This window comes from Elephas maximus, chromosome 2, assembly GCF_024166365.1.
Source record: "Elephas maximus indicus isolate mEleMax1 chromosome 2, mEleMax1 primary haplotype, whole genome shotgun sequence".
Lineage (NCBI taxonomy): Eukaryota > Metazoa > Chordata > Mammalia > Proboscidea > Elephantidae > Elephas > Elephas maximus.
In genome coordinates, this window is record NC_064820.1 from 17,332,169 (window position 1) to 17,359,483 (window position 27,315).

At 49.6% G+C, this 27,315-nt stretch overlaps 1 protein-coding gene across 2 annotated transcripts in view; it reads left to right on the forward strand.

The window, feature by feature from the left end:
• The window catches only part of TRIO (trio Rho guanine nucleotide exchange factor), a 423,568-nt gene that overhangs the window by 117,390 nt on the left and 278,863 nt on the right, over positions 1-27,315 (forward strand). For both annotated transcript variants that reach the window (XM_049861241.1, XM_049861250.1), the window contains exon 2: positions 18,211-18,285. In XM_049861241.1, coding sequence (XP_049717198.1) covers positions 18,211-18,285 — 75 coding nt within the window. The remainder of the gene's footprint in view (positions 1-18,210; positions 18,286-27,315) is intronic.

The following is a 27,315-nucleotide window of genomic DNA, read 5'->3' on the forward strand; positions in this document are numbered from 1 at the left end:
TAGAGCACACTGGCCCCGGCTTTCCTGCAATGCACTGCCAGTGAGCAGCAGGCACGTGGGCCTCCATCCCCACTTCTGCCCTGCTCCCAGAGCGCCACTCTTAGATGGGCTGTGGGAAACAGCTGCTGGGGAGTTTACCCCCGGGGCAGATGCCCAGCAAGACCTGCCAGCATGTGTGGAGCTCCTGCACTCAGAGTCTGGCCATTCACATTTATTTCCCCTCTCCGGGTGGCCTGGCCCTGAGATGACCACTGGCCACTCATTTGACCAAGCAGGTGTCCCCTAGATCAGCACAATTTTCAGTTACTGATGCGAGTTACTCTGGCCATATGACTGTCTTTCTGACGGCTTGTCAAGATGAACTTTGATGAAGAAAAGGAAAGGGGGACAAGAGGTCTGTGTTCCCCAAACGGTGGTGCACGCACGGTGATCCCCTAAAGTGTGGGAAAGAAAAAAAAAGTATTTATTTATGACTTATCATTTTCAAATATCTATTTGGGGATGTGTATGATTACATAATAATGTATCAGTACGATTGTTGTTACTAGTTGCCATCGAGCGGACTCTGACTCATTGTGACGTTACGTATAACAGAATGAAACGTTGCCAGGTTCTGTGTGGTCTTCATGGCCGTTGGTATGTTTAAGTCCATTGTTGTGGCCACTGTGTCAGTTCATCTCACCAAGGGCTTCCCTCATTTTCACTGAGCCTCTGCTTTACCAAACAAGATGCCCTTTCCCAGCAACTGGTCTTTTCTGATGATGTGTCCAAACTAAGCAAGCTGAAGTCTCTCCATCCTTGATTCTAAGGAGCGTTCTTGTTGAATTTCTTCTAAGACTGATTTGTTCGTTCTTCTGACAGTCTATGGTATAGTTAATATTCTTCGCCAACACTGTAATTCAAATGCATCAGTTCTTCTTTGGTCTTCCTTATCCATTGTCCAGCTTTTATGTACATATGAGATGATTGAAAATACCATGGCTTGGATTAGGCACACCTCTGTCCTCAAAATGACATCTTTGCTTTTCAGCACTTTAAAGAGGTCTTTTACAGCAGATTTGCCCGATGCCAATACGTCGTCTGATTTCTTGACTGCCGCTTCCATGGACATTTGATTGTTGATCCAAGGAGAATGAAATCATTGACTAATGAAGTTGTCACTAGTACAGTATAGCACATATATAACTTAATAATGGGGTGTAAAAAAAAACAAACCAAACCCATTACTGTCGAGTCAGTTCTGACTCATAGCGAGGTGTATGTAGTAAAATTCTTTAGCGATGGGTCGGGTTGCTCTGAGTCAGAATCGACTTGATGGCACACAACAACAATAACAGCCTTGATCATAAACATTTGAAGACCATCACTTTAGAGCAGCAGTTCTCAAAGTGTGATACCGGGGACCCTTTGGGTTCCTCAAGAATTTTTTAGAGCATCTGTGAATTAAAGCTGTTTTTACAATAGACAAGTAAAGTCTTAGCTTTGTCTCACTCTCATTTTCTTAAAAGTATATAGTGAAATTTCCTGGAGTCTACGTGACCTGTTACATCACCACAGATTGGCAGCAGAAGCAGAGTTGGCAATTTAGCTGTTTTCTCTCAAGTCAGACGTTAAAGCGAGTCTCAAAAATATAAAACAGTGACTTTGCTTTTCTTTTGTTTTAGAAAATAGAGATATATTTTAATAAACATTAATGTTAACATGTAATGGGTTTACTGTTGCTATTTTTAAATAAATTTTTAACAGTTTTAATTTCTAATATGGTAAATATCCACTTTAGACATCCAGATGTTACATGGCTAGAATAGAGATGATAGATACTAGAGAGAACTCACATAAACCAAAGCTCTTTGGGGTTTTGAGACAAAAATGCTTGAGAACCGCTGCGTTAGAGGCTGTATAGGCTCCTCCGGGTAGTGCGGTTGAGCAGAATGCTGAGGCAGGGAGCCTGGGAATGCCGACCCACAAAGCGGGAGGCCTGTGATGGCGAGGGCATCCCCTCTACACTTCGCCTTGACTCTGTCCTCCCTGTCCTTTACTTCTGGTCCCTACCTCTGCTCCAACTCACACCAGTAGCATAGATAGGTTATTGTGTATTAAATAGGCTTTTGTGGGCTCTCCTGAGACCCGAATCCCAATTTATAGCATTATTTCTGTGGGAAAATCCATTCCTGAAATGGAAAAACAACGAACCCACTAACAAAGTTTTGGAACACAGGCCGTTTGGAGGGTAGAGCCTGCATGTATGTGCAGGTCTTCGCAGTAGTTCCTTTTTGGCACTTACTCTGAAGGAACCTTAAATAGGAGGAACTATCAGGGGAACTCAGTCGAGATAGAAATAGAAGGGGAAACATCTGGGGTATCCTGTTCTTTTGGCCTCAAACTTCCAGGACAAAATGTGAAAATCTGGTTTACTGTTCGCCCAGAGAGTTTAGAAACCAAAATTAATTTGAAGCTAACGCCTTGCCTATTCCTTTGCCTGTTCTTATTTCTCTTCTTCAACTCATTTATAGTGAAAGGTACGAAGTGTTCGCCTCCTTAAAAAAGTATGTGAGCCCATCTGACAGGCAGTACAAACTTCAGAGAGGAAATGCAGTGCCCTGGGGGTGTAGGTTGGTACAGTCATTTGGGAAAACAATTTGGTGTCACCTGGTAAAGTTGAAAAGGCACCTAAACTGAGACCCAGCACTTTTAGCCCTAGGCACATCTCCAGGCCTCTTGTGGTGTGTTCCAGGATACACGGCAGGCAGCATCACCTATAATAGCAAAAAGCGGGAGACAAAGACATAAATAAATGTGTGCTGGAGTCATAGAAGCCCCCTACGGCAATGAGAGCAGTCGGCGTACTCAGCAATGTGGGTATAGATTCACAGCCTAACCAGAGGCTGGTCCCAGAATGCAGGTAGTGTGATTGCCTGTATATAATGCTCAGCAACAGGCACAACAGAGCAATACATCCTGCAGCAGTAAAGCCATTACATGTGACCATAAATATTTATTAAAATAGATCTCTGTTTTCAAAAACAAAAGAAAATCAGAGTCATTGGTTTATATTTTTGAGACTCGCTTTAATGTCTAGCTTAAGGGGAAACGTATACCCATACACACACCTGCACACAGCTCAGTCCTGGGTTCTTTTAGAAGTCTGGGACCTGGTTGGCCTAGGCTTTCGTTTTAGTAACCCAAGGAATTAGAAGGATTGGTCTAAAAGTTTTTTTTTTTTTTTTTAATTAAACCACTAAGTGAATAATTGGGTTTTTAAAGCCTTCAGGGCTCTTAAAGCATTTCTTTAGGACAATAGCAGCCGAAAGTCCTTCTCCTGGTTCTGGCTTTTGACTCGGTAAAGCACTGGGTTGCAGAGTTGAATTGATATTATGCTCTGACCTTCCACAAAACCATCGACTCTTGCTTCTACAAGGAGCGCAAAAGGAAAACTCAGGGTGGTTTTTCATTGCTTTTAATAATTATTTTTGAACGAGCTCTGTCTCCCCCAAAGTGGGGTTGGGGGTGTGACTGGGCAGACAGTGTATGTAGGGCAGCCAGCATCTTTGTCCACATACAGCTAGCTGTTCATTGCCGTTTTTATCTCCGTGACCAGGCCGAGTGGGAAAATCCTGTTTGCTTTTGACCATCTACTAAAATGATAGATGATCATATGTTAGAAAGAGAGCCCAGAGGGGGAAGATAGAGATGGGAAGAGTGAGGTCTGTTTGTGTCTTCAGCCAGAGGGGGAGAGATGGCATGGACCCCCTCTGGTGGGTTACAGACTGTCCCGGAGGTACTGCGGGTGGGTGGAGGGCCTGGACAGGGAGCCAGGCACCCTCCTCCTTGTGGTCCCCAACCAGCTCACCCTGGCATCTCCAGCAGATCCCTGCTTGCTGGGCACCAAGCCCCCAGTGGGCCAGGTTCCCAGTAACAGCACTTGTTGTCATGCCTTCCACCCCCACCTTTCAAAGGAGAAAAGAAATTCTTACAGCAACCCTCAGATTCCTAACAGTAGAGCAGCGTGCAGTGGAGGGATGGCAGCAAAAGGAGGACCCCTTGGGTTGTAAAAGATACTGTTATCACCTTTTCTGTTTTTCAGCTCCTCTTTTCACTTCCACCTGTATCCTGGTTTGCCTGCTTTCACAGACAGGAGCAAGGGCAAGCAAGGCCTGAGGGGGCTCAGGTGCAAGTAGGGTGCCCTTTGGGTGGGGTATAGGTAGGATAGGGGAGCATGAGACGGGAATTACAATGAACTGCTGAAAAGCTCTTAGACAGAAGCGTTCTGACTTTGGAATTGCCTTGTAATTCCTTAAATTATTTATCATCAGTTGGGGGAGAAGGGAATTGCCAAGATTAATCTACCATGACTGTGTTGATTTTTAAAAAGTGTCTGTTTTTGTGGGTTTTGACAATAACGACATGTCTTAGCCCTATTCTTTATTTTAAGTAAAGATGCCCATCCTTATAGCATGCAGTGATTGCAGATAAATGGGCAAAATTTTCCGAAAAGCACTTATCAGAATTCTTACAGCTAAGAGTAAGCTTCTTATTCAGGTGTTGTTAACAACAACTGCAGCTGGTATTCCAGGCGCTGTCTGTTGCTTAGTTCTGTGAGGTGATACCTGAAGACCTCTACTTCACAGATGAGGACGTGAAGGTGCAGAGAGACTGAGTACCTGCCCATAGCCACCCACCGGGTGGGTGACAGATTCAAGCAGCTGGAGCCCCGGCTCCTAACACTTAAGGACCTCTTCATGCAGAATTTTGTTTTGCTTCATGGTGGTGTCACTTTCAGGTCACGTACTTGAAGTGCTCCACCCTCGCAGCATGCTTTGAACCAGGGAGGGAGTCCTGTGCCCTAATCTCCTCCCTATGGGGTCGGGGTTGTTGGCCAGCCCCTCTTGTGTTGTATGTTGTCTCCTCCCTTGTAAGGCGCTTGTTTGTAACCTGTGCCATCTCCTCTGCTTGTGGGCAGCAGGCGTTCTCATCTGTCGCTGTGCAGGGTACTGTAAGATACTGTAGGTACGTAGAACTGTTGAATGAGTGAGTACAACATCCCTTAATTTAAACTTGCAACCAGGGCAATGGGCTGTACGTGTGTGTGTGTGTGTGTGTGTGTGTGGAAAGTTCTTCTGAGCCTGAGCTGGCTTCCCTGTAGAGAGCTCCTACCGGATAGTGAATCAAGGGAGGAGATGCCCATGTGGGCTGGTAACTTCCTCAAGTTCACTTGGGTTCCCAAGCAATGATTGCCTTCCAAGCCCACGGTCCTGTTCTCTTGCTCCCAGGGTTCTCCACCCCTTTGGTGTACTCTGTCCTCTATCCTGCTGTTGTATGAGATATTAACCTTGCATGGAAACTGGCCACTTTCTCTCTTCATCAGTCAATATGCATAGAAATTCAAAGAGGGAGAGGAGGAGCCTATCCACATTAAATCCATTCTGATGTCAAAATTTGTTTTCCCATCAGTATATTTAAATTATTTGCCTTAATAAACAAAATTTTAACCTGGATTAAAAAAAAATCTACCTTTATATGTACAGGGAGTCCCTGACTTAGGGTTGGGCTCCGATTCGACGACTGCATTGTAAGTCGGTTCTGATGTAAGTCAGATATGTCAGTTTTTATAGTTTTCATTATTATTGCCTTTTATTATCAGTATCTTTATAAATCCGATCTTTGTCTTTGGGGATTGGCGTGAGAATGATGACATTAGCAAAGTATGTGCTGCAATGTTGTTTGTAGTACACATTACTAATCATAAAATGTACAAAAAAAAAAAAAAAGACTGTCCTAAGTGCGGTTCGTAGGAACTTGTATATGTTGTAAGTTGGAGACTGCCTATACACAGAAGGGAACTTGAGGTGGAAGAGATGGGAGGAGAGAGAGAGAGAATTGAAATGAATCTCTCTTGGTTTTTGCATTAGCAGCTCCATTACTTTTCTAGGCCCTCTTTGTAGTTTCTTAAATTTCTCATTTGCTTTTCAAAACAACTGCAAATAATAGGGTTCTGTTGACTAGATTTTTTTTTTCTCTTGCTTGGATTGGGGGTTAGGATGGGAATGCCAGCACTGAGTTAATATGAGTAAAAGAAGTGATTTTAACCATTAATAAGTCCTTAAAGGTTTGGGTTGTACTCATCAGTGTAAATTTTGAGAAACAGTTGGACAGCTACATTACCGGTGACAGGTATATTACCTGTGACCTAAGTTGGGCCAGCCATTCTCCCCAGTAGCATGGCCTCAGGGCTAACACACTAGTTGAGCGCAGTCAAATCCGCTTACTCCAAGTAGAAGGATTTTGAAGAAGAAAACCTCAAACGTAACTGAGTTTGGATTACATTCAGAAGTCAATGTGAAAACAAGTTACAAAGTGCCACTTTTCTGGTTGTTTGACTTGTCCTGATTAAACCTAACAGAATTGCTCACACCAAGGTTTCTCACAATTACAAGTTTCTTATTGCCTGTTGTCTCTAAACATTAGCAGGGCAGGGCTTTACTCCTGTTTGTGTGTCACCACATCGAGTGTACTGCAAATTTATACTCAGAAAAAGTGGACAACATAGTCAAAGCAAAGTATGTGTCTTAGATTGGGTTCTCTAGAGAAGCAAAACCAGTAAACCAAAAAAAAGAAAAAAAAAACCAAACCCAGTGCCGTCGAGTCAATTCCGACTCATAGCGACCCTATAGGACAGAGTAGAACTGCCCCGTACAGTTTCCAAGGAGCGCCTGGCGGATTTGAACTGCCAACCCTTTGGTTAGCAGCTGTGGCACTTAACCACTACACCACCAGGGTTTCTAAATATATATATATATAGAGAGAGAGACTTATATGAAGGAAACGGCTCACTCTAATGTAGAGGCTGGAACGTCCCAAGTCCGTCAATCAGGATAGAGGCTTCTGTCAATTCATGTAGCTGAAGGGTCTGGCTAACACCCAAGATTGGCAGGTCTAAGTTCTCTTCTGCAAAAGCACAGCCTGCTCTTCCCATCACAGAAGCCACCCCTCCTCCCCTTTTTGTGGCAGGACAGAAAATAACTTTTTGACTACATTGTAAAAATCTCAAAGTAAATTCTTTTTCTACTTTAAAATATAAAACCTAAAAACCAGTTGCTGTAGAGCGGATTCCAACTCATGGCGACCTGTGTGTTTTGGAGTGGAACTGTGCTCCATGGGCTTTCGATGGCTATGACCTTTCAGGAGTAGATCCCTACTGAATATCCTAGACAAAGAACTAATGTATCCATTTTAGCCTGCTGAAAGGACTTTGTGTAGCAAGGTGACTACTTTGAGCTTTGTTAACTGTCTGGAAATAAATGGACGCCTGTTGCAACTCAATTTGATTCCGACCCATAGCAACCCTATAGGACAGAGTAGAATTGTCCTCTAGGGTTTCCAGAGCTGTAAATCTTTACGGAAGCAGACTGCAACATTTCTCCCTCGGAGCAACTGGTGGGTTTGAACTGCTGACCCTACAGTTCCCAGCCGAGCGCTTAACCCAACTGCACCACCAGGGCTCCTGATAAATGAATGCTTTGTTCAAAACCCCAATTGTAGACTGCCACTTAAAGTTTCCAACTGGTTGAAGCATTATGTACCTCAGAATTTAACTCACCAAACCAAACCTGTTGTTGTCGAGTCCATTCTGACTCATGGTGACCCAGGTGTTGCAGAGCAGAACTGTTCCGTAGGGTGTTCTTCATGGAAGCAGATTGCCAGGTCGTCTTCCATGGTGCCACCGAATGGGTTTGAACCACCAGCCTTTAGGTTAGTAGATGAGTGCAAACCGTTTGTGCCACCCAGGGATTATAGGCTTTAACTAGATGTGTGTTCAGTTCTTGCTGTGCGCCCTGCCACTCTGCTAGGCATCGATTAAAACCATAGCAATGAACAGCCCCTTCAAGCCTCAAGGAGCTTCAGTCTAGTGGAGAGGAGGGGAGTGGCAATGATGAGTACTTTATTCCTGGGCACTGAGAAGCCACTGGGGAATTTTAGGGAGTTGAATGATGAGATGTTTGGTTTAGAAAGGACATTCTGGGGAGAATGGCAAAATGAGCTAGAGCGAGGCGGAAACTTCGGTGAGGAGTGTGCTGGAATGGCCACTTGAGGAGGTGCAGGCGAATGGGGCCGAGAGACATGGATGCTTCAGGTGAAATCACGGACTCTGTGATGGAGGCAGCAGGGAAGAGAGAGGAGATGCTTCAGTTAAATCTGGAGTCTTCAGCACTCGCTCTTTGATTGGAAGTGGAGGGGGGGAGTGTGACACAGGACAGAAGGCAGGGAGAAGCCTGCGTTCCTTGGTTAGCCAAGAGGTGTGCATGGTTTGTGGGGCCAGGTGCTAAGCCAGGATCCACATGGCGGGAGCAGGTTTGGGGCTAGAGGATGAGTTCAGGGTAGACATTCAGGTGAGATGGATATCTGATAGATGTGTGGTTTTGTCTCTTCATGGCATGTCTTGTTCTAGTGACACAGTCTCCTCCCTGGCAGTCCAGACCCACCATGACCCTGCATCTTCTCTTTGCTGTCTCCTGTGAGGTTTTGTGTTTTCATTTCCCTGCTTCTGCCAGGGCTGTTTGCCCCGACTGGAGTGCTCTCTCTTCTCCCATTGGCTCACTCACAGCCTGTCTCTGTTCTTCCAAGCTTTGCACAAATCCTACAACTTAACCGAAGTCTCCTATTCTGAGTCCCCTGGCCCCGGTTTGTCGGTACTGAGTGTCCATCCTCAGAACTGATCACTCATGTGTGCTTCAGAGTGAGCTCCTCAACACTCAGTTATCGTCGAGTGGATTTCAACTCAGGGCAACCCTGTGTGTGTCGCACTAGAACTGTGCTCCATAGGGTTTTCAATGGCTGGTTTTTCGGAAGTAGATTGTCAGGCTTTTCTTCTGAGACATCTTTAGGTGGACTTGAACCGCCAGTCTTTTGGTTAGCAGAGAGCACGGGAACCATTTGCACCACCCAAGACTCCTCCCAGACAACAATGGTCCTAATTATACTCTAGGTTTTAAGCCCCCTCCGCCCCCTGGTTCTGTTCCAACAGCTGCCTGTTGATCCACGTGTAGGTTCCGCACGAGCACGATACAGCGGCTACAGTGATGGGCTCAGACATAGCAATGGTTGTGAGGATGGTGAGGACCGGGCAGTGTTTCCTTCTGCTACATATGAGGTTGCCGTGACTTGAAGCCACCTAACAATGTCATTCCCTGCCGCCCCCCCGCCCCTTCCTCCTCTTCTCATCAAGGCAAATCTGAGAGAAGTTTTTATGTTACTGGTTTATACCACTTATCTGTTATTCCTTATGCAACAATTAAAAATGTATTTATGTAAAGGAGAAGGAGCAGAGTTATAATATAGTTCTTTTTCTAAAGCCCTTTTTAGGATAGACTTGTGATCTGCATTAAAAAGTATAGTATATATAGCCATTAGAGTTTTGTCTTTGTCGATAGAGGGCAAGGGTCCTACAATGTCTGAAATGGTGTTAGTAGACAGGGCTTCTTTCAGCAGTTGACCGAGAGCAAAGGTGCTACAATGTCTGAAATGGTGTTGGTAGACAGGGCTTCTTTCAGCAGTTGACCATGGTTGGGAATTTAAATTGTGATTCATTGGATACAAACTCAGTTTTGCTGAGAGTCTTTTGTATAAAACCAAGTGGTCTTTGGAATAGGTCAGCATCGTTGTTAGTTGCCAGGTGTGCTCTGACTCAGGGCGACCTTATGTGTAACAGAAGGAACTGTTCCCAGGTCCTGTACCATCCTCACAATTGTTGATATGTTGAGTCCATTGTTATGGCTATCGTGTCATCTAATGGAGGGTTTCCCTTGTGTTTGTTGACACTCTACCAAACATAATGTCTTCTTCTAGTGACTGATTTTTCCTGATGATGCGTCCAAAGTAGGCGAGCCGAAGCCCCTCCATCCTTGCTTCGTAGAACCATTTGTATGTGCACATATGTATATGTAGCTATGTATACATTCATGCATATGTGTATGTATGTAGCTTAGGGGAGGGTATGCCTCATAGAAGGTGAGCAGGGTCCCAGAGTTTACCACCTAGGGGGGCTTCCACCAGAATTAGCCTCGACAAGTTTGACAGGTACATACTCACAGGCATACGTGCATACTGCATTCTTTATTCTTGCATTATGCAAACACGGGAATAAATTTTGTCTTTGTTTAGTGCTGTGCTGACCCCTGGGGATGCAAAAATGAATGACACATCTAGTCACATGGTTCTTTTTTGATTCATGAGGGTGTAAGAAGTCGCCATGAGTGGGAATCCAGTGCACTCAACAGTAACTGGTAAGAAGATAGAACCTCAACCAGTTAATTCTACTGTTGTTTTGACTGCTATTGAAATCTTCCCACTTATTTGTCTGTCAGGTTTGCCTTTAAATGAACTTCCAATATATAGTCAGTGCATAATTAAATCATAAAGCATTAAAAGTTCTACACATGTTTTCCTTTACATTAAAATATTAAAATAATATATATGATAAATTTAAAAAGTTTGGTTATGGTCTTCTTGGTTATTTTGGTTTTTCATCTGCATTTTGGGCAAGATATTAAAAACCAGAGCTATATTAAGTTGAAATGCCCTTAACTCCCTAGAAGCAATCAGACTTAGGCAGCTTGTTTCTTAAAGATGTGAAGTCACAGACTATAGCTTCTAAAAGTATGTGAAGGAATAAATCAAACAGCTTTACAGTTGTCCTGATTGTGAGGGTTGTAAGTAAAAACCACAGTGCTGCACTACGACGCCCTGTACTCTTGTGTGGTGGTCTGTGTACATGCCCATGTCCTTGACAGAAATATATATAAATAGATCGTTTGTATGACTCTTAGAAACATATTTTCTGTGTGTGAATTGTAGTTATGTATTTATGTAAAATGACAAGCACTGAATTACATGTTTTGGTTTTTTAATATATACTAGGGTCGCTGTGAGTCGGCATAGACAGCAGCGGGTTTGGTTTGGTTTTTTATTAGTAAATATGACAGTTATGCCATTCGATTTATAAACTTGTATCTTTTCCCCTTAAACATGAAGATCCAGGCTAGTTAAAATGCTTGCTTCCTATGCAACCTTAGCCTAAATGCTGACACAACTAAAACCCTTGGGAGCGCAAACCCCGCGCCGCCTCACGCTGCCGCCTCGATCTGTGAACCACCCTGCAGGCGCTGCGAGGAAACGTCCGGGAGGCGGCTGCGGCAGGGGAGGGATGACATCACCCCTGTGTGTGCGCCTGCGCGTGGGACGGCGGGCGGGCGGGCGGGCGGCGGGATTTGTCAGCCGCTCCTTTGTGTTCAGGTGCACACGCGGGTCCCTAAATAAACTAATGAGTAAAATGCGGTAATTACCACCAGCACTCGTACTAATAATAAGCTGCTAGCTTCCTATTCAAGGTTCTTTTTTTTTTCCCTCCTTTTCTCTGTCTCACTGTTTACTGGGTGGTTTCTCTGTCTCACCCACTGATGAATTTCTCATTTAATAAATACTAAATAAGACCTTTGAAAACAGACGAGAAACACAGCCTGTCATGTGAACTGACAAATCCCAGCTCAGGAAGTGAGGGAGACACTTCAGAAAAAGTCACCAGGCCCTTTTGTCCAGCAGTTCCTGTGAGCAGGAAATAACTGTGGTTTTGTCTTAACACGGGTTTGACTAAAACTCATTTGAGGCGTTTCATTTGAGGACTATGCAAAGTTTCACATTATTGGTACCTGCCAGTACTCGGGGAGGGGCGGGGGATGGAATGAAAAAAACAACCTGGGTTTTAGTTTAAAATTTTTAAAATTCGGCTCATCTCTATTTTTAAAAACACTTATGTAAAAAAAAAAAACAATACTGTTGAGCTAATGTGCTGCATTACAGCTTTTGCTCATTGTGAAAATATTTCCATGGTACTTTTCTTCCATCTAAAATAGATTTTTAGGTTGCTGTTCCTTTCCTATGTTTTGTTGTGTTAAAATCTTTAATATCAAGGAAATGACCAAACACATGAACATTTTGGCCATTAGTGACTACTTAAAAAGGCGTTTGTCAACCAGAGCAATGCCCCACCCCTTGCAGAGGGTTGGGAAGGCAGATGTGTAGTTGATTTGACCAGTGGGGTATTAGATGGGTGAAGTTTCAGACCATTGACTCAACTAAAAGATTTTCCATTGTTGAATGATAACTTTCAGAGTTATTTCCTCTCAGAGCAGACAGGTTAATTTTTCTTGATGTAAATATAGGAGTGGCTGTCTGATTGAAGGCCAAACTACACCAAGCTTCATTTTCACAAACCGGAAGTAGAAAGTGCTAGAACATTGGGGTCCTGGAATGGGGGCTCAGGAACAGGAAGCTGAAGAGTATGTTCCTTCATTTGTGTGTTCGTTCCTTCGTTCATTCATCCGTCCACCCAGCCATACACATTTATTGATCACTCTGTCCTTGATTCTGCCCAATGCATCCAGGATACAGCAGAGGACGAAACAAGCCTGTTCCCTTGCAAATGGTTGATTCAGAGAGAGAAAAGCTATCGCTAGATGGCTGGCATAATGTTTATCATTTTAAGAAGTATGAACGATGTGGAAGCATGGATTTAAAATTCATCCTCGGATTGACATTCCATTGAACCAGATGGCAATTTAAAAGGTTATGACAGACTCAATTTTAGTAATGAATATTATGTTGAACCTTGGGGTTGAGTTTTTTTTAAATGAATATATTAAAAACGACTAAATATTCAAATTCCGTTGTTTTAGAAAAAAGCACTTGTTTGTGCTGACTTGAAGCCAGGAAAAGGATAGAAAAGAAAATCAATCACTAACAACACCTTTCTATTTAGCACACTATAGTATCTGACTTCTAACCCAAACCCTTTACCCCAGTTGCATTCAACAAATAACCTGTTGCTGTCAAGTCAATTCCAACTCATTAGGGCAGAGTAGAACTGCCCCCTAGGGTTTCCAAGGAGCAGTTGGTGGATTCGAACTGCCGACCTTTTGGTTAGCAGCTGAGCTCTTAACCACTGCACCACCAGGGATCCATTCAACAAATACTACTCAAAATCTCAGTCATGGCACATATTATCATGTGAACATTTTAAACAAATTCACGGTAGACCTGATTCAAAAGAGCAGTTGTTGAATGCCTTTTACACTCCCCTGGGAAACATCTCTGTTAGAGAAATGTGCGTTAAATTGTAATTCAAATCCAGTTTGCTTTTCTGCACAGTTACGTAAGTTCTCTGTAGCTAAAAAATTCGTAATCCGAAAAATGGGCACAAATCACTTACTAGTCTTTGGTCATTTACCTCTGCGCACCTCTCTCCTTTCTCTTTGCTGCTCTTTTTCTCCCCTCAGTCTTCTTCCAATTTTACCAAAATTCTCTTTATGGCCCCTCCTTTCACCTGCCAGTGACATTTTCAGTCCCCCTGGTGGCAGTTCTCCTGTGTCCCATAGGGTTGCTGTGAGTCAGTATTGACTTGATGGCAGCGGTTTGGTTTGTGTCTTAGTCATCTAGTGCTGCTGTAACAGAAATACCACAAGTGGATGGCTTTAACAGAGGGAAGATTATCCTCTCACAATCCAGTAGGCTAGAGTTTGACTTCAGGGTGCCAGCTCCAGGGGAAGGCTTTATCTCTCTTTTCGCTCTGGAGGAAAGTCCTTGTCATCAGTCTTCCCTTCGTCTGGGAGCGTCTCGGCCCAGGAATCTCAGGTCCAAAGGCTGTGCTCTGTTCCTGGAACAGCTTTCGTGGATGATATGAGGTCCGCATGTCTCTCTGCTCACTTCTCTCTTTTATATCTCAAAAGAGATTGGCTTAAGACACTACCATAGCTTGTAGACCTCATCAATATAACTGCCGCAAATCCATCTTATCATATCATAGTGATAGGATTTATAACACGTAGGGAAATCACATCAGAAGATAAAATGGTAGACAGTCATACAATTGTACAAGGGAATCATGACCTCGCCAAGCTGACAGATATTTTGGGGGAACACAATTCAATCCATGACAGTTTTTTTTTTTTTTGGTGGCACGTAGAAGTGAACACATTGCTGACTCCTTGTCTGTGGTTTGGGATTTCTGCACCATCAGTCCAAGATGGCGCCTGTCCCTCCGTAACCTCTCTGCAAAGCCTGGGAAGCGTCTGCTTCCAGGTGACAGTCGTTTAGCCCAGCATGTGTTTGCTGTTGTTCCAGTAAGTTTAGGAATGAATCCTAGCCGGACCCTTTAATGCACTAGGGAGAGCAGTAAGAGGCGATTTTACCAGCCGTGTAATCAACAATCACTGGACTAGCACGGAAGCCGTTTATTTTTAATTTTTGTGTAGTCACACACTGTTTATATAAATAGCTCTTCAGAGCATGGAACAGAACCTGCCTTTTTGATCCGAGGTGCTTTCATGGTTGAGTTCTTCCTGCTTTTTATTGAAAATTACGTGATATATTTAATCTAGTTTTAGTTATTTATACATGCTTCCTGAGTCCTGTGTTTATTGGGTGTGTTTTTACAAAAAATGGCAACAAGATTAAAAATAATTCTTAGGAAAAAAAAACTCTTAGGTGATCACCATAATAGCCAGAAACTTAGTCTCTTTGTATGGTTAGTTTTATATTTCTGCCTTTTTTTCCCCTCTTATTTCCTTTCTGTTTTAAAAGTTTTTAGTTGACAATTTTAACAAAATGAGCACCTCTTTAATTGTGACATACTCATTTTTTGTAAATGAATTCAACCAAAGCATCATAGTAAAACTGGCCAGAATTTCTATTCTAGTCTCTGTTTGGGAAGAGTCCTGGTGGTGCAGTGGTTAAGTGCTGTAACCAAAAGGTCAAGGGTTGGAATCCACCAGCTGCCCTGCGAGAGATACGCGATTTTGCTTCCATAAAGATTTGCAACCTTGGAAACCCCATGAGGCGGTTCTGCTCTGTCCTATAGGGTCACTGTGAATCAGAGTCAACTCCATGGCAGTGGATTTGGATTTTTTTGTTGTCGTCGTTAGTCTCTGGACATGAACATGTATCACAATAAAGGTGTAACATGCTTCCCCACCAATTTAGCCATTGATTCATGTGCCTTTCCTTCTCTAGAAAGACCATGAGTCTGGCTTAATTTGAGGGAAAACTTGAGGAACTGATAGTAAAGTAAGGCTCTAAGAAATTTAGGAATAAGATTACATGTGAGTGAGTCTGTGGCTCATGGGGGGCATAAGAAATTGAGATTTTTCTTTGTTTTGTTTTCTGCACCCCATTTTCAAGTCAGTATGGTACTGTTATGGTGGGGTGGCTTGGGATATGGCAGGGTACGCAGCTCTAATTTCTGTCATCCACTCCATCAGTAATAAACTAATAAATAGATGTGATTAAAAAATTCAGCAGTAATAGTCAAGAATGCTTTGAAATTATTACTTAAGTGACATAGCTCCTTATGGAGGTCCCAACAGTAGGCTTAGGACATTTTTCTTGTTTTGAGTTGTGTGAGGGTGAGTAGACCCACAAGTGAGGCCACTGCTGTGTAGCATGGGAGCCCAGGACTGCAGGTGCTGGGGGCACTCCTCTGGGGGTTTGCTGTGTCCTGGCCAGTGTGTCCATGGGTGGAAGTTGTCTGGGAATGGTAGGAAGCATGCATTTTCTTACCTGGTAGCAATAGAAGGGGATCCTTTTTTCAAATACCCGAGGATAGGGATCTACAGGTATAGCTTAATATCTTTCTAGTATTCTGTCATGTGATCTGCCTCATTTGCCAAGGTCTTGTTGCACTTTGTTCTTATGAAACTTCATAATCTGCTTTGTTTTACAGGCATTTTACAAGCTTGCCTCCTTGAATTTGCACTAAGCTCCTTGGGCCACTGTGGCACCTTGTTCCTTTTTTGCATTTACCCATTGCCATCTGTGTCCACCTGAGGTGGATTCGGAATGTAATCAGTCTTTGCAGACAAGTTTAGTGAATTGCCGAATGACTGACAGTGAATTACTGAGTCTAGATTGCATCCATTCAAGAGTGTTGAAGGAACCTAAGGATGAAATTGTCGAGCTCTTGGCTCAGCTGTGTCAGTTTTTATAAATAGCCACTGTTTTAAAAGCTTGGTGGGTTGTCAGCATAAAGCATGATCCACTGGAAAGAAAAATGGCCTAGTGATCAGGAGACCAGGTTCTTGTTGGACTCTTCTTAACTGGTTGGATGATGCCACCAAGTGTCTGGACCTTAGGGTCCTTCCACACTAGGGTTTGTTTGCTGTGGTCTCTGTGCAGACTCTGTGGTCATTGCCAGTATTACTGTTAAATTCTGTTAAACTAGGTCCTTTCTATGGACATAAGAGCTAAATTCTGTTGAACCGGGTCCTTTCTATGGACATAAGAGCTTTACTTAAAAAAAAAAAGGCAAACCAGAAAAATAATTACACCATTCATTTACTCATTCCTTGTTTCTGTGAATGGTATGTTGTACAGACTGGGTTCTGTTATATTCCTCCTAAAAGTGTTGATTTTGTCATTGTTGTTTGCTTGCTTTAGCAGGCAGTTTATCCAGCTGGACTCAGACTAAACTCTCATCTGCAGACGAGTCTCAATTTAGACCTTTTATCCTGAGCTGGGCTGCTTGGATTCTATTCTAGGCATGTGAGGCTCAGGAGACAGCCAGAGATTTGGGCCAAGTTGATACACAGAATGTGGGGCTCCCCTTCACTTGTCTAAGGTTTCTTCTTTCCATTTTAGCTGCTGAGGTAGCCCTGAGCTATATACTGGATCTTAAGTCACTTTAGCAGGCCCAGGGTTCAGACTGGACCCTGCTCTTAGGCTAAAAGCCCTAGCAAAGAGGCAGTGCACCCAGGGTCATTCCCTTGTTCCAAGCCTATCTCCCTAGTTTTGGTCACTCCAGTGCCCTCAGATAGTTGTTTTGTTATAGATGTTATCTGTGGCAGAGCTGGTATGATGGGAGCCACTCAGGCATACAGGAAGTAGAACCTCCCACACATTTACTGTTGATGCTGTTCTTGCTTTCAAATTCCAAGCCTGCATCTTGCATTGGTTGTGCTACCAGGCTGACATTTTGGACACTTTTCTCATACTATTTTGGTAAAAAAACAAACAAACAAAAATGGGGATGGTCTAGTGGTCCTTTATTTTTTCTAGATTGTCCTGCTAACAATGTCAACTTCCTACCACATGATGGTTGTTAGTTTTGATGAATATACCCAAACCTAGATTACCTCTGGACTTCAAGAAAAATATCCCGAGGTTACATTAGAATTCTGACTCATAGCGACCCTAGAGGACAGAGTAGAGCTGCCCCACAGAGTTCCAAGGAGCACCTGGTGGACTCAAACTGGAGACCTTTTGGTTAGCAGCCGTAGCACTTAACCGCAATACCACCAGGGTCTGTGATCGCTATGAGTCGGAATCAACTCGACGGCGATGGGGGTTGGGGACATTAGAATTATTAACATTTTTTACCCCAAAGCACCAAGTACTTGTCCACCCTGCTCAGCTGGGTCAGACATGTTTGAACTGCAAGAATTTCTTTTCTTTCTTTTTTTTTTTTTTTGCTTAGATGGATGTTGGATTGGCCTAAAACATCTGCCACATGTTTCCTTTCCACAGTATTCCACTTGACCATCTAAGATATTGGGAAGGGGTCTTTTGCACTGAGAAGGGGGTCACCCTCCTTCGAAACAGGAGAGACACCAGGCCATCTTACCACGTTAGCTAATGACATTCCTGCAGGGAGTATGACCCAGAAAGCTTAGGAGAGAGCCAAGAGCCCCTTGGCCAGGCCCTGCTATTTATAATCCCTCACTCTTCCCCATCACCTTATTTTTAACCAGACTCAGGAGATAGGATGAGGCATCAAGCTCCCTCTAGAGGCTTTAAGGTGCCACAAACAGCAATTTTTAAAAAACAGTGTTGCCTTTTTATTTACTGGTTGCCTATATTAATCTACAAGATTAAAATGAAGATTTGGTAAACCATCTGAAATGACCCCGTAGCCTCTTTTTGAAGGCTGAGTTGGTATTGCAGAAATGGCCAAGAGCCTGCTGATACGTGAACCTCAGGGTCTGTGCACAAATGGTGGGTGTGATCAGAGGCTTTCTTCATAGAATTCAGGTGCGTCAAACCATGACATTTTAACCGTTGATGCAATGGCTGGGAGGAAGGTTCTGGGTTGCCATTCGGTAGCATGGTGAAGGAATTGAATCTCACTCAAGCAGCCTAGTAATTAAATTTTCTCCTTATCTATTTCAGGGTTTCGAAAAAACGATGAAATGAAAGCTATGGATGTTTTGCCAATTTTAAAAGAAAAAGTCGCCTACCTTTCAGGTAAAGTTTAACTTTCTAATCAGCTTTATTGTTTCTCGGACTGCTTCCGACACAGTATCGGCGACTCCAGTCTGAAAAATACAAAGCCAGATCACCTTTCCCAACATATAAAAGCGTCGGCATTTTGTCCCACTTTAACTGCTTTATTTTTACAGCATTTTTCTGACAGATGAATGCCCAGAGCTTTTTATCCTAGCTGGCAGGCACTTTGTAAGTCAGATAGTATTGGTGATTATAATATGTTTGTGCTTGTCATTCAACCCACATTTATTTGGCTATTTTGCCCCAGTTGACTGATTAGTGAAGCAAAACAGCTGATCATCTCAGTGGAGGTGGTGGGAGTGAGACCCATATGTAGATGCGCCCTTGATTCCGTACGTCTTTTTCATGTGTCCTGCAGCTGCTTTTTGCCTTCTCTTCTGGGAGGCCCACATTTCTGGAGGAGTCTCCCCCTCCTGGACTCTCTGGTCTCGGAGTCAGCACCTGTGTCTGCCAGCTGAGTCCTCCCCTTACCTGTGGGACCTGGTCCTATGGTCCTGGTCTCTGGCAGCATGGTACTGTCTAGTCCAGGTTTGAGGTTTGGGCACCGACCTGCCCTCTCGTCTACACAATGTACAGAACAGCCACTGGGAATTAGACCCCTTTGGCATCAGTTCACTTGATCCAAAACAGATTTGCAAGATTTTGCTGCTCTGTTTTTGCAGGAAGTAAATCCATAGATTGTCATGTGCTTTTAGATGGTCTTCCTGGATGTGTTTCCCGTGATAAACTTTTTATCTTTCTCACACAGGCGGCATACTACATTGATTTGTTGCCTCCTCACATGCTATTTTTAATTTAGAGCCACCGGTTAGCTGCTTTCAGATGTTTAGTGCATCCTTGTGGCACGTGGTGCTGGTAAATGTTTAGGATGTAGCTTCCTGTGATGTTTTTGTTAATCTGGCTTTGGTTGGTGTCCACTAGTGTTTGCTGGCCCGGTAAACACTGAGGATTTTGCACAGGTAAATCTAATTCATGATGTATTTGGAAGGTGATAGGAGAGTGTAAGAAGTTCGTGAAAAGAAGACGGTGCTTAAAATTGAGACTACGTAGCAAAAAAATAAATACTCCTGACATTCAATACAGTGAATTTAAAAATCAGCTTTTGCTATTTTCTAATCATTTACGGCCAAACTGCATAGTATGGACTCCCAGCAGATTTTGTGAACTCCCCAGTTTTGTAGTTTACACATAGATCTTAAAGGTAATGTAATGAAAACGTTTATAAATATTAGTGGCATACATAAGGAAGGCTTGCAGGAAGCTGGTCCAAAATGTTTACCAGTTTTTAATTTTTACAGTCTGGAACCATGACGAAAGTGCCTGCTCCTTCTACCCCCTCTTTTGTTTCTAAACCTCTTGTTAGTCAGTCTCCTTCTCACATTAAGAACAGTGAGAAGTTAAGATGGGTGATTTTTACTTGTCTTCAGTCTTTTATTAGGCATTAATACAGAATATTAGATTGCATTTTACTGCCTGAAATATATCTCTTTTAAATAACCAAAAAAAAAAAAGAAAAAAAACCCAGCCCTTTTTCGGAGTTGATCATAAATCTTTACTAACACCTTAAATTCTGCAGGGTTAAGTTGGCTATGTTTGGTGTGGGGGTGGTGGTGAGAGGAGGCTTTACCCTTGCAACAAATTAGTGTGGAAAGATTTTAAATTCTAAAAACGATGGAACTTCAATCAGCTGTGTGAGCAGATGAAGTTAGTAGGTGCCACTACAGCCTTAATGATATTTCCTGACTTCTGACCAGAATCAGCAAGGTCTGTCAGTGTGAGCTTAGGGTAGGCAGGCTGTGTGAACGTGAGCTCGGGGTCCGCAGGCTGTGTGAGCGTGAGCGCGGCCTCGGCAGGCTGTGTGAGTGTGAGCGCGGGGTCCGCAGGCTATGTGAGCGCGAGCGCGGGGTCGGCAGGCTATGTGAGCGTGAGCGCGAGCGCGGGGTCGGCAGGCTGTATGAGCCTGAGCGTGGGTTCGGCAGGCTGTGTGAGCCTGAGCGCGGGGTCCGCAGGCTGTGTGAGCGTGAGCGCGAGCGCGGGGTCGGCAGGCTGTATGAGCCTGAGCGTGGGTTCGGCAGGCTGTGTGAGCCTGAGCGCGGGGTCCGCAGGCTGTGTGAGCGTGAGCGCGGGGCCGGCAGGCTGTGTGAGCGTGACCGCAGGGTCGGCAGGCTGTGTGAACGTGAGCTCGGGGTCGGCAGGCTGTGTGAGCGTGAGCGCGGGGTCGGCAGGCTGTGTGAGCGTGAGCGCGGGGTCGGCAGGCTGTGTGAGCGTGAGTGCGGGGTTGCCAGGCTGTGTGAGCCTGAGCGCGGGGCGGGCAGGCTGTGTGAGCGTGAGTGTGGAGTCGCCAGGCTGTGTGAACGCGAGCGTGGGGCGGGCAGGCTGTGTGAGCGCAAGCGCGGGGTCGACAGGCTGTGTGAGCGTGAGCGCGGGGTCGGCAGGCTGTGTGAGCGCGAACGCGGGGCGGGCAGGCTGTGTGAGGGTGAGCGCGAGGTCGGCAGGCTGTGTGAGGGTGAGCGCGAGGTCGGCAGGCTGTGTGAGGGTGAGCGCGAGGTCGGCAGGCTGTGTGAGGGTGAGCGTGGGGTCGGCAGGCTGTGTGAGCATGAGCGCGGGACGGGCAGGCTGTGTGAGCGTGAGCTCGGGGTCGGCAGGCTGTGTGAGCGCGAGCGCGGGGTTGGGAGACTGAGCGTGAGCGCGGGGCGGGCAGGCTGTGTGAGCGCGAGAGTGGGGTCGGCAGGGTGTGAGCGCGAGCGCTGGGTCGGCAGGCTGTGTGAGCGTGAGCGAGCGTGAGCGCGGGGCGGGCAGGCTGTGTGAGCGCAAGAGTGGGGTCGGCAGGGTGTGTGAGCGTGAGCTCGGGGTCGGCAGGGTGTGTGAGAGCGAGCGTGCGATCGGCAGGCTGTGTGAGCGTGAGCGCGGGGCGGGCAGGCTGTGTGAGGGTGAGCGTGGGGTCGGCAGGCTGTGTGAGCGCGAGCGTAGGGTCGGCAGGCTGTGTGAGCGCGGGGCGGGCAGGCTGTGTGAGCGCAAGCGCGGGGTCGGCAGGGTGTGTGAGGACGAGCGTGGCGTCGGCAGGCTGTGTGAGCATGAGCTCGGGGTCGGCAGGCTGTGTGAGCGCGGGGTCGTCAGGCTGTGTGAGCATGAGCTCGGGGTCGGCAGGCTGTGTGAGCGCGAGCGCGGGGTCGGCAGACTGTTAGCGTGAGCGCGGAGCGGGCAGGCTGTGTGAGCGTGAGCGCGGGGTCCGCAGGCTGTGTGAGGGTGAGCGCGGGGTGGGCAGGCTGTGTGAGGGTGAGCGTGGGGTCGGCAGGCTGTGTGAGCGTGAGCGCGGGGTCGTTAGGCTGTGTGAGCACGAGCGCGGGGCGGGCAGGCTGTGTGAGCGCGAGCGCGGGGTCCGCAGGCTGTGTGAGCGTGAACGCGGGGTCGGCAGGCTGTGTGAGGGTGAGCGTGGGGTCGGCAGGCTGTGTGAGGTTGAGCGCGGGGCGGGCAGACTGTGTGAGGGTGAGCGTGGGGTCGGCAGGCTGTGTGAGCGTGAGCGCGGGGTCGTTAGGCTGTGTGAGCGCGAGCGCGGGGCGGGCAGGCTGTGTGAGCGCGAGCGCGGGGTCGGCAGGCTGTGTGAGCGTGAGCGCGGGGCGGGCAGGCTGTGTGAGCGCGAGAGCGGGGTCGGCAGGCTGTGTGAGCGTGAGCGCGGGGTCGGCAGGCTGTGTGAGCGTGAGCGTGGGGTCGGCAGGATGTGTGAGCGTGCGCGTGGGGTCCGCAGGATGTGTGAGCGTGAGTGTGGGGTCGCTAGGCTGTGTGAGCGCGAGCGCGGGGTCGGCAGGCTGTGTGAGCCTGAGTGCGGGGTCGGCAGGATGTGTGAGGGTGAGCGTGGGGTCGGCAGGCTGTGTGAGCGCGAGCGCGGGGTCGGCAGGCTGTGTGAGCCTGAGTGCGGGGTCGGCAGGATGTGTGAGGGTGAGCGTGGGGTCGGCAGGCTGTGTGAGCGCGAACGCGGGGCGGGCAGGCTGTGTGAGGGTGAGCGCGAGGTCGGCAGGCTGTGTGAGGGTGAGCGCGAGGTCGGCAGGCTGTGTGAGGGTGAGCGTGGGGTCGGCAGGCTGTGTGAGCATGAGCGCAGGACGGGCAGGCTGTGTGAGCGTGAGCTCGGGGTCGGCAGGCTGTGTGAGCGCGGGGTTGGGAGACTGAGCGTGAGCGCGGGGCGGGCAGGCTGTGTGAGCGCGAGAGTGGGGTCGGCAGGGTGTGTGAGCGTGAGCTCGGGGTCGGCAGGGTGTGAGAGCGAGCGTGCGATCGGCAGGCTGTGTGAGCGTGAGCGCGGGGCGGGCAGGCTGTGTGAGGGTGAGCGTGGGGTCGGCAGGCTGTGTGAGCGCGAGCGTAGGGTCGGCAGGCTGTGTGAGCGCGGGGCGGGCAGGCTGTGTGAGCGCAAGCGCGGGGTCGGCAGGGTGTGTGAGGGCGAGCGTGGCGTCGGCAGGCTGTGTGAGCGCGGGGTCGGCAGGCTGTGTGAGCATGAGCTCGGGGTCGGCAGGCTGTGTGAGCGCGGGGTTGGCAGGCTGTGTGAGCATGAGCTCGGGGTCGGCAGGCTGTGTGAGCGCGAGCGCGGGGTCGGCAGACTGTTAGCGTGAGCGCGGAGCGGGCAGGCTGTGTGAGCGTGAACGCGGGGTCGGCAGGCTGTGTGAGGGTGAGCGTGGGGTCGGCAGGCTGTGTGAGGTTGAGCGCGGGGCGGGCAGACTGTGTGAGGGTGAGCGTGGGGTCGGCAGGCTGTGTGAGCGTGAGCGCGGGGTCGTTAGGCTGTGTGAGCGCGAGCGCGGGGCGGGCAGGCTGTGTGAGCGCGAGCGCGGGGTCGGCAGGCTGTGTGAGCGTGAGCGCGGGGCGGGCAGGCTGTGTGAGCGCGAGAGCGGGGTCGGCAGGCTGTGTGAGCGTGAGCGCGGGGTCAGCAGGCTGTGTGAGCGTGAGCGCAGGGTCGGCAGGGTGTGTGAGCGCGATCCCGGGACGGGCAGGCTGTGTGAGGGTGAGCGCGAGCGCGGGGTCGGCAGGCTGTGTGAGCGTGGGGCGGGCAGTCTGTGTGAGCGCGAGCGCGGGGTCGGCAGGCTGTGTGAGCGCGAGCGCGGGTCGGCAGGCTGTGTGAGCGTGAGCGTGGGGTCCGCACGGTGTGTGAGCGTGAGCGCGGGGTCGGCAGGCTGTGTGAGGGCGAGCGCGGCGGGCAGGCTGTGTGAGCGTGAGCGCGGGGTCGGCAGGCTGTGTGAGCGCGGGGCGGGCAGGCAGGCTGTGTGAGCGCGAGAGCGGGGTTGGCAGGTTGTGTGAGCGCGGGGTGGGCAGTCTGTGTGAGCGCGAGCGCGGGGTCGGCAGGCTGTGTGAGGGCGAGCGCGGCGGGCAGGCTGTGTGAGCGTGAGCGCGGGGTCGGCAGGCTGTGTGAGCGCGAGAGCGGGGTTAGCAGGTTGTGTGAGCGCGGGGCGGGCAGTCTGTGTGAGCGCGAGCGCGGGGTCGGCAGGCTGTGTGAGCGTGAGCGCGGGGTCAGCAGGCTGTGTGAGCGTGAGCGCAGGGTCGGCAGGGTGTGTGAGCGCGATCCCGGGACGGGCAGGCTGTGTGAGGGTGAGCGCGAGCGCGGGGTCGGCAGGCTGTGTGAGCGTGGGGCGGGCAGTCTGTGTGAGCGCGAGCGCGGGGTCGGCAGGCTGTGTGAGCGCGAGCGCGGGTCGGCAGGCTGTGTGAGCGTGAGCGTGGGGTCCGCACGGTGTGTGAGCGTGAGCGCGGGGTCGGCAGGCTGTGTGAGGGCGAGCGCGGCGGGCAGGCTGTGTGAGCGTGAGCGCGGGGTCGGCAGGCTGTGTGAGCGCGGGGTGGGCAGGCAGGCTGTGTGAGCGCGAGAGCGGGGTTGGCAGGTTGTGTGAGCGCGGGGTGGGCAGTCTGTGTGAGCGCGAGCGCGGGGTCGGCAGGCTGTGTGAGGGCGAGCGCGGCGGGCAGGCTGTGTGAGCGTGAGCGCGGGGTCAGCAGGCTGTGTGAGCGTGAGCGCAGGGTCGGCAGGGTGTGTGAGCGCGATCCCGGGACGGGCAGGCTGTGTGAGGGTGAGCGCGAGAGCGGGGTCGGCAGGCTGTGTGAGCGTGGGGCGGGCAGTCTGTGTGAGCGCGAGCGTGGGGTCGGCAGGCTGTGTGAGCGTGAGCGCGGGGTCGGCAGGCTGTGGGAGCGCGAGAGCGGGGTTGGCAGGCTGTGTGAGCGTGGGGCGGGCAGTCTGTGTGAGCGCGAGCGCGGGGTCGGCAGGCTGTGTGAGCGTGAGCGCGGGGTCGGCAGGCTGTGTGAGCGCGGGGCGGGCAGGCAGGCTGTGTGAGCGCGAGCGCGGGTCGGCAGGCTGTGTGAGCGTGAGCGTGGGGTCCGCACGGCGTGTGAGCGTGGGGTCCGCACGGCGTGTGAGCGTGAGCGCGGGGTCGGCAGGCTGTGTGAGGGTGAGCGCGGCGGGCAGGCTGTGAGCGTGAGCGCGGGGTCGGCAGGCTGTGTGAGCGTGAGCGCGGGGTCGGCAGGCTGTGTGAGCCTGAGCGCGGGGTCGGCAGGGTGTGTGAGCGTGAGCGCGGGGCCGGCAGGGTGTGTGAGTGCAAGCGCGGGGCGGGCAGGCTGTGTGAGGGTGAGCGCGGGGCGGGCAGGCTGTGTGAGCGCGAGCTCGGGGTCGGCAGGCTGTGTGAGCGCGGGGCGGGCAGGCTGTGTGAGAGCGAGCGTGGGGTCCACACGGTGTGTGAACGCGAGCGCGGGGTCGTCAGGCTGTGTGAGCGTGAGCGCGGGGTCGGTAGGCTGTGTGAGGGTGAGCGTGGGGTCGGCAGGCTGTGTGAGGGCGAGCGCGGGGTCGGCAGGCTGTGTGAGGGCGAGCGCGGGGTCGGCAGGCTGTGTGAGGGTGAGCGTGGGGTCGGCAGGCTGTGTGAGCGTGAGCTCGGGGTCGGCAGGCTGTGCGAGCGCGGGTCGGGCAGGCTGGGGGTAAGCGCGGGGTCGGCAGGCTGTGTGAGCGTGAGCGCGGGGCGGGCAGGCTGTGAGCGTGAGCGTGAGGTCGGCAGGCTTTGTGAGCGCGGGGCGGGCAGGCTGTGTGAGCGTGAGCGCGGGGTCGGCAGGCTGTGTGAGGGTGAGCGCGGGGCGGGCAGGCTGTGTGTGGGTGAGCGTGGGGTCGGCAGGCTGTGTGAGGGTGAGCGCGGGGCGGGCAGGCTGTGTGAGGGTGAGCTCGGGGTCGGCAGGCTGTCTGAGCGCGGGGCGGGAAGGCTGCATGAGCGTGAGCGCGGGGCGGGCAGGCTGTGTGAGCGTGAGCGCGGGCCCGGCAGGCTGTGGGAGAGTGAGCGCGGGGCGGGCAGACTGTGTGAGTGTGAGCGCGGAGCGGGCAGGCTGTGTGAGCGTGAGCGCGGGGCGGGCAGGCTGTGTGAGAGTGAGCTCGGGGTCGGCAGGCTGTCTGAGCGCGGGGCGGGAAGGCTGCATGAGCGTGAGCGCGGGACGGGCAGGCTGTGTGAGAGTGAGCTCGGGGTCGGCAGGCTGTCTGAGCGCGGGGCGGGAAGGCTGCATGAGCGTGAGCGCGGGACGGGCAGGCTGTGTGAGCGTGAGCGCGGGCCCGGCAGGCTGTGTGAGCGTGAGCGCGGGGCGGGCAGACTGTGTGAGCGTGAGCGCGGGGTGGGCTGGCTGCGTGAGCGTGAGTGCGGGGTGGGCAGGCTGCCTGAGGGTGAGCGCGGGGTCTGCAGGCTGTGTGAGCGTGAGTTCGGGGTGGGCCGGCTGTGTCAGTGTGAGCTCAGGGTTGGCAGCCTGTGTCAGCATGAGCTCAGTGCTGGTTTAGACTTGCAGTTACTACTCTTAGGAAGGGGAAAGGAAAATGGAAATGAAGGGTCACAAGAAGGAAAATATAGTTGGTTCATTGACATTCACGTTATACTCCTCAAAGCAAGTATATGCCCTACTTATAGAAAGAGTGAATTGGATAAAAGGTGAGTTCTTTATATAGAGAAAAAATGTTTTCTTTATATGTATCATCAGTCTGCTGTGTTATGTAAGTGAATATGGTAGCCGTATTTTTATGCCCTTTAGCAGTGCTTGGCGAAAATTAAATTGCATTATGTTTCTTGTCGTCACTTTGAGGGAACACCCTTTCCTGTCACCTGGAGAGAGTGACCTAATTTGCCTTTTTGTTCTGCATTCCAGCAGCAGTAAGAGACTTCCCAGTTTAAACCATTTCTCAAGATTCTCAGATAATAGCTGATTCCTGGTGGTAGTTCAGTACACTCTGAACTCTTGGCAGGTTGGGGCCACACCTTGAGTTGTTACAAAGTCAGTAATGATTTCGGTTGTTATAAACCCAACCATCAACAGCGACTGGCATCAAGGATTGAATAAGATCCTTGAGTAAGATATTCTCCACCCTTGAGAAGCTTACAGTCTCAGGGAAGACAAAAATCCAACATGCACTTATGTGTGTAGTGGATTAGTGGGTTCCAGGAGGGGTGGGGACACCAAGGAGAGAGACCAGCCCTAATCTCTGTGTCAGTAAAGGCCTGCTCAAGGAAATGCAGCCCAGGGAAGCCTGAGAGAGGAACTGGTTTACCTGTAGGCAAAGAGTGAGGTGGGCAAGGAGGGTTCAGGCAGAGAAATAGCAAAAGGATGGAGGTGAGGGCGCTCAGGGCATATTGGGGCCTAAAGCAGTTTGGTGCTGGGGTGGTCCCAGGTGAGGACAGGGTGCAAGGTAGAGGGGTAATGGGGCACATGCTGGGGGATAAGCTGCCTTGAGGTAATGAGTCTGTACTTCTTAGGAGGGAAATGGGCCCACATGTTATTGTTAGCTGCTGTTAAGGGTGACCTTATGTAAACAGAACAAAATGTTGCCGTCCTGTGCCGTCTTCATACTAGTTGGTATGTTTGAGTTCATTGTTATGGCTATTGTGTCAGTTTTTATTGTGCCTCACTTTTGATGGCACTCTGCCAACCACGATGTCCTTTTCTAATGATTGGTCTTTCCTGATGATGTGTCAAATGTAAGCGAGATGAAGATTTACCACCCTCACTTCTAAG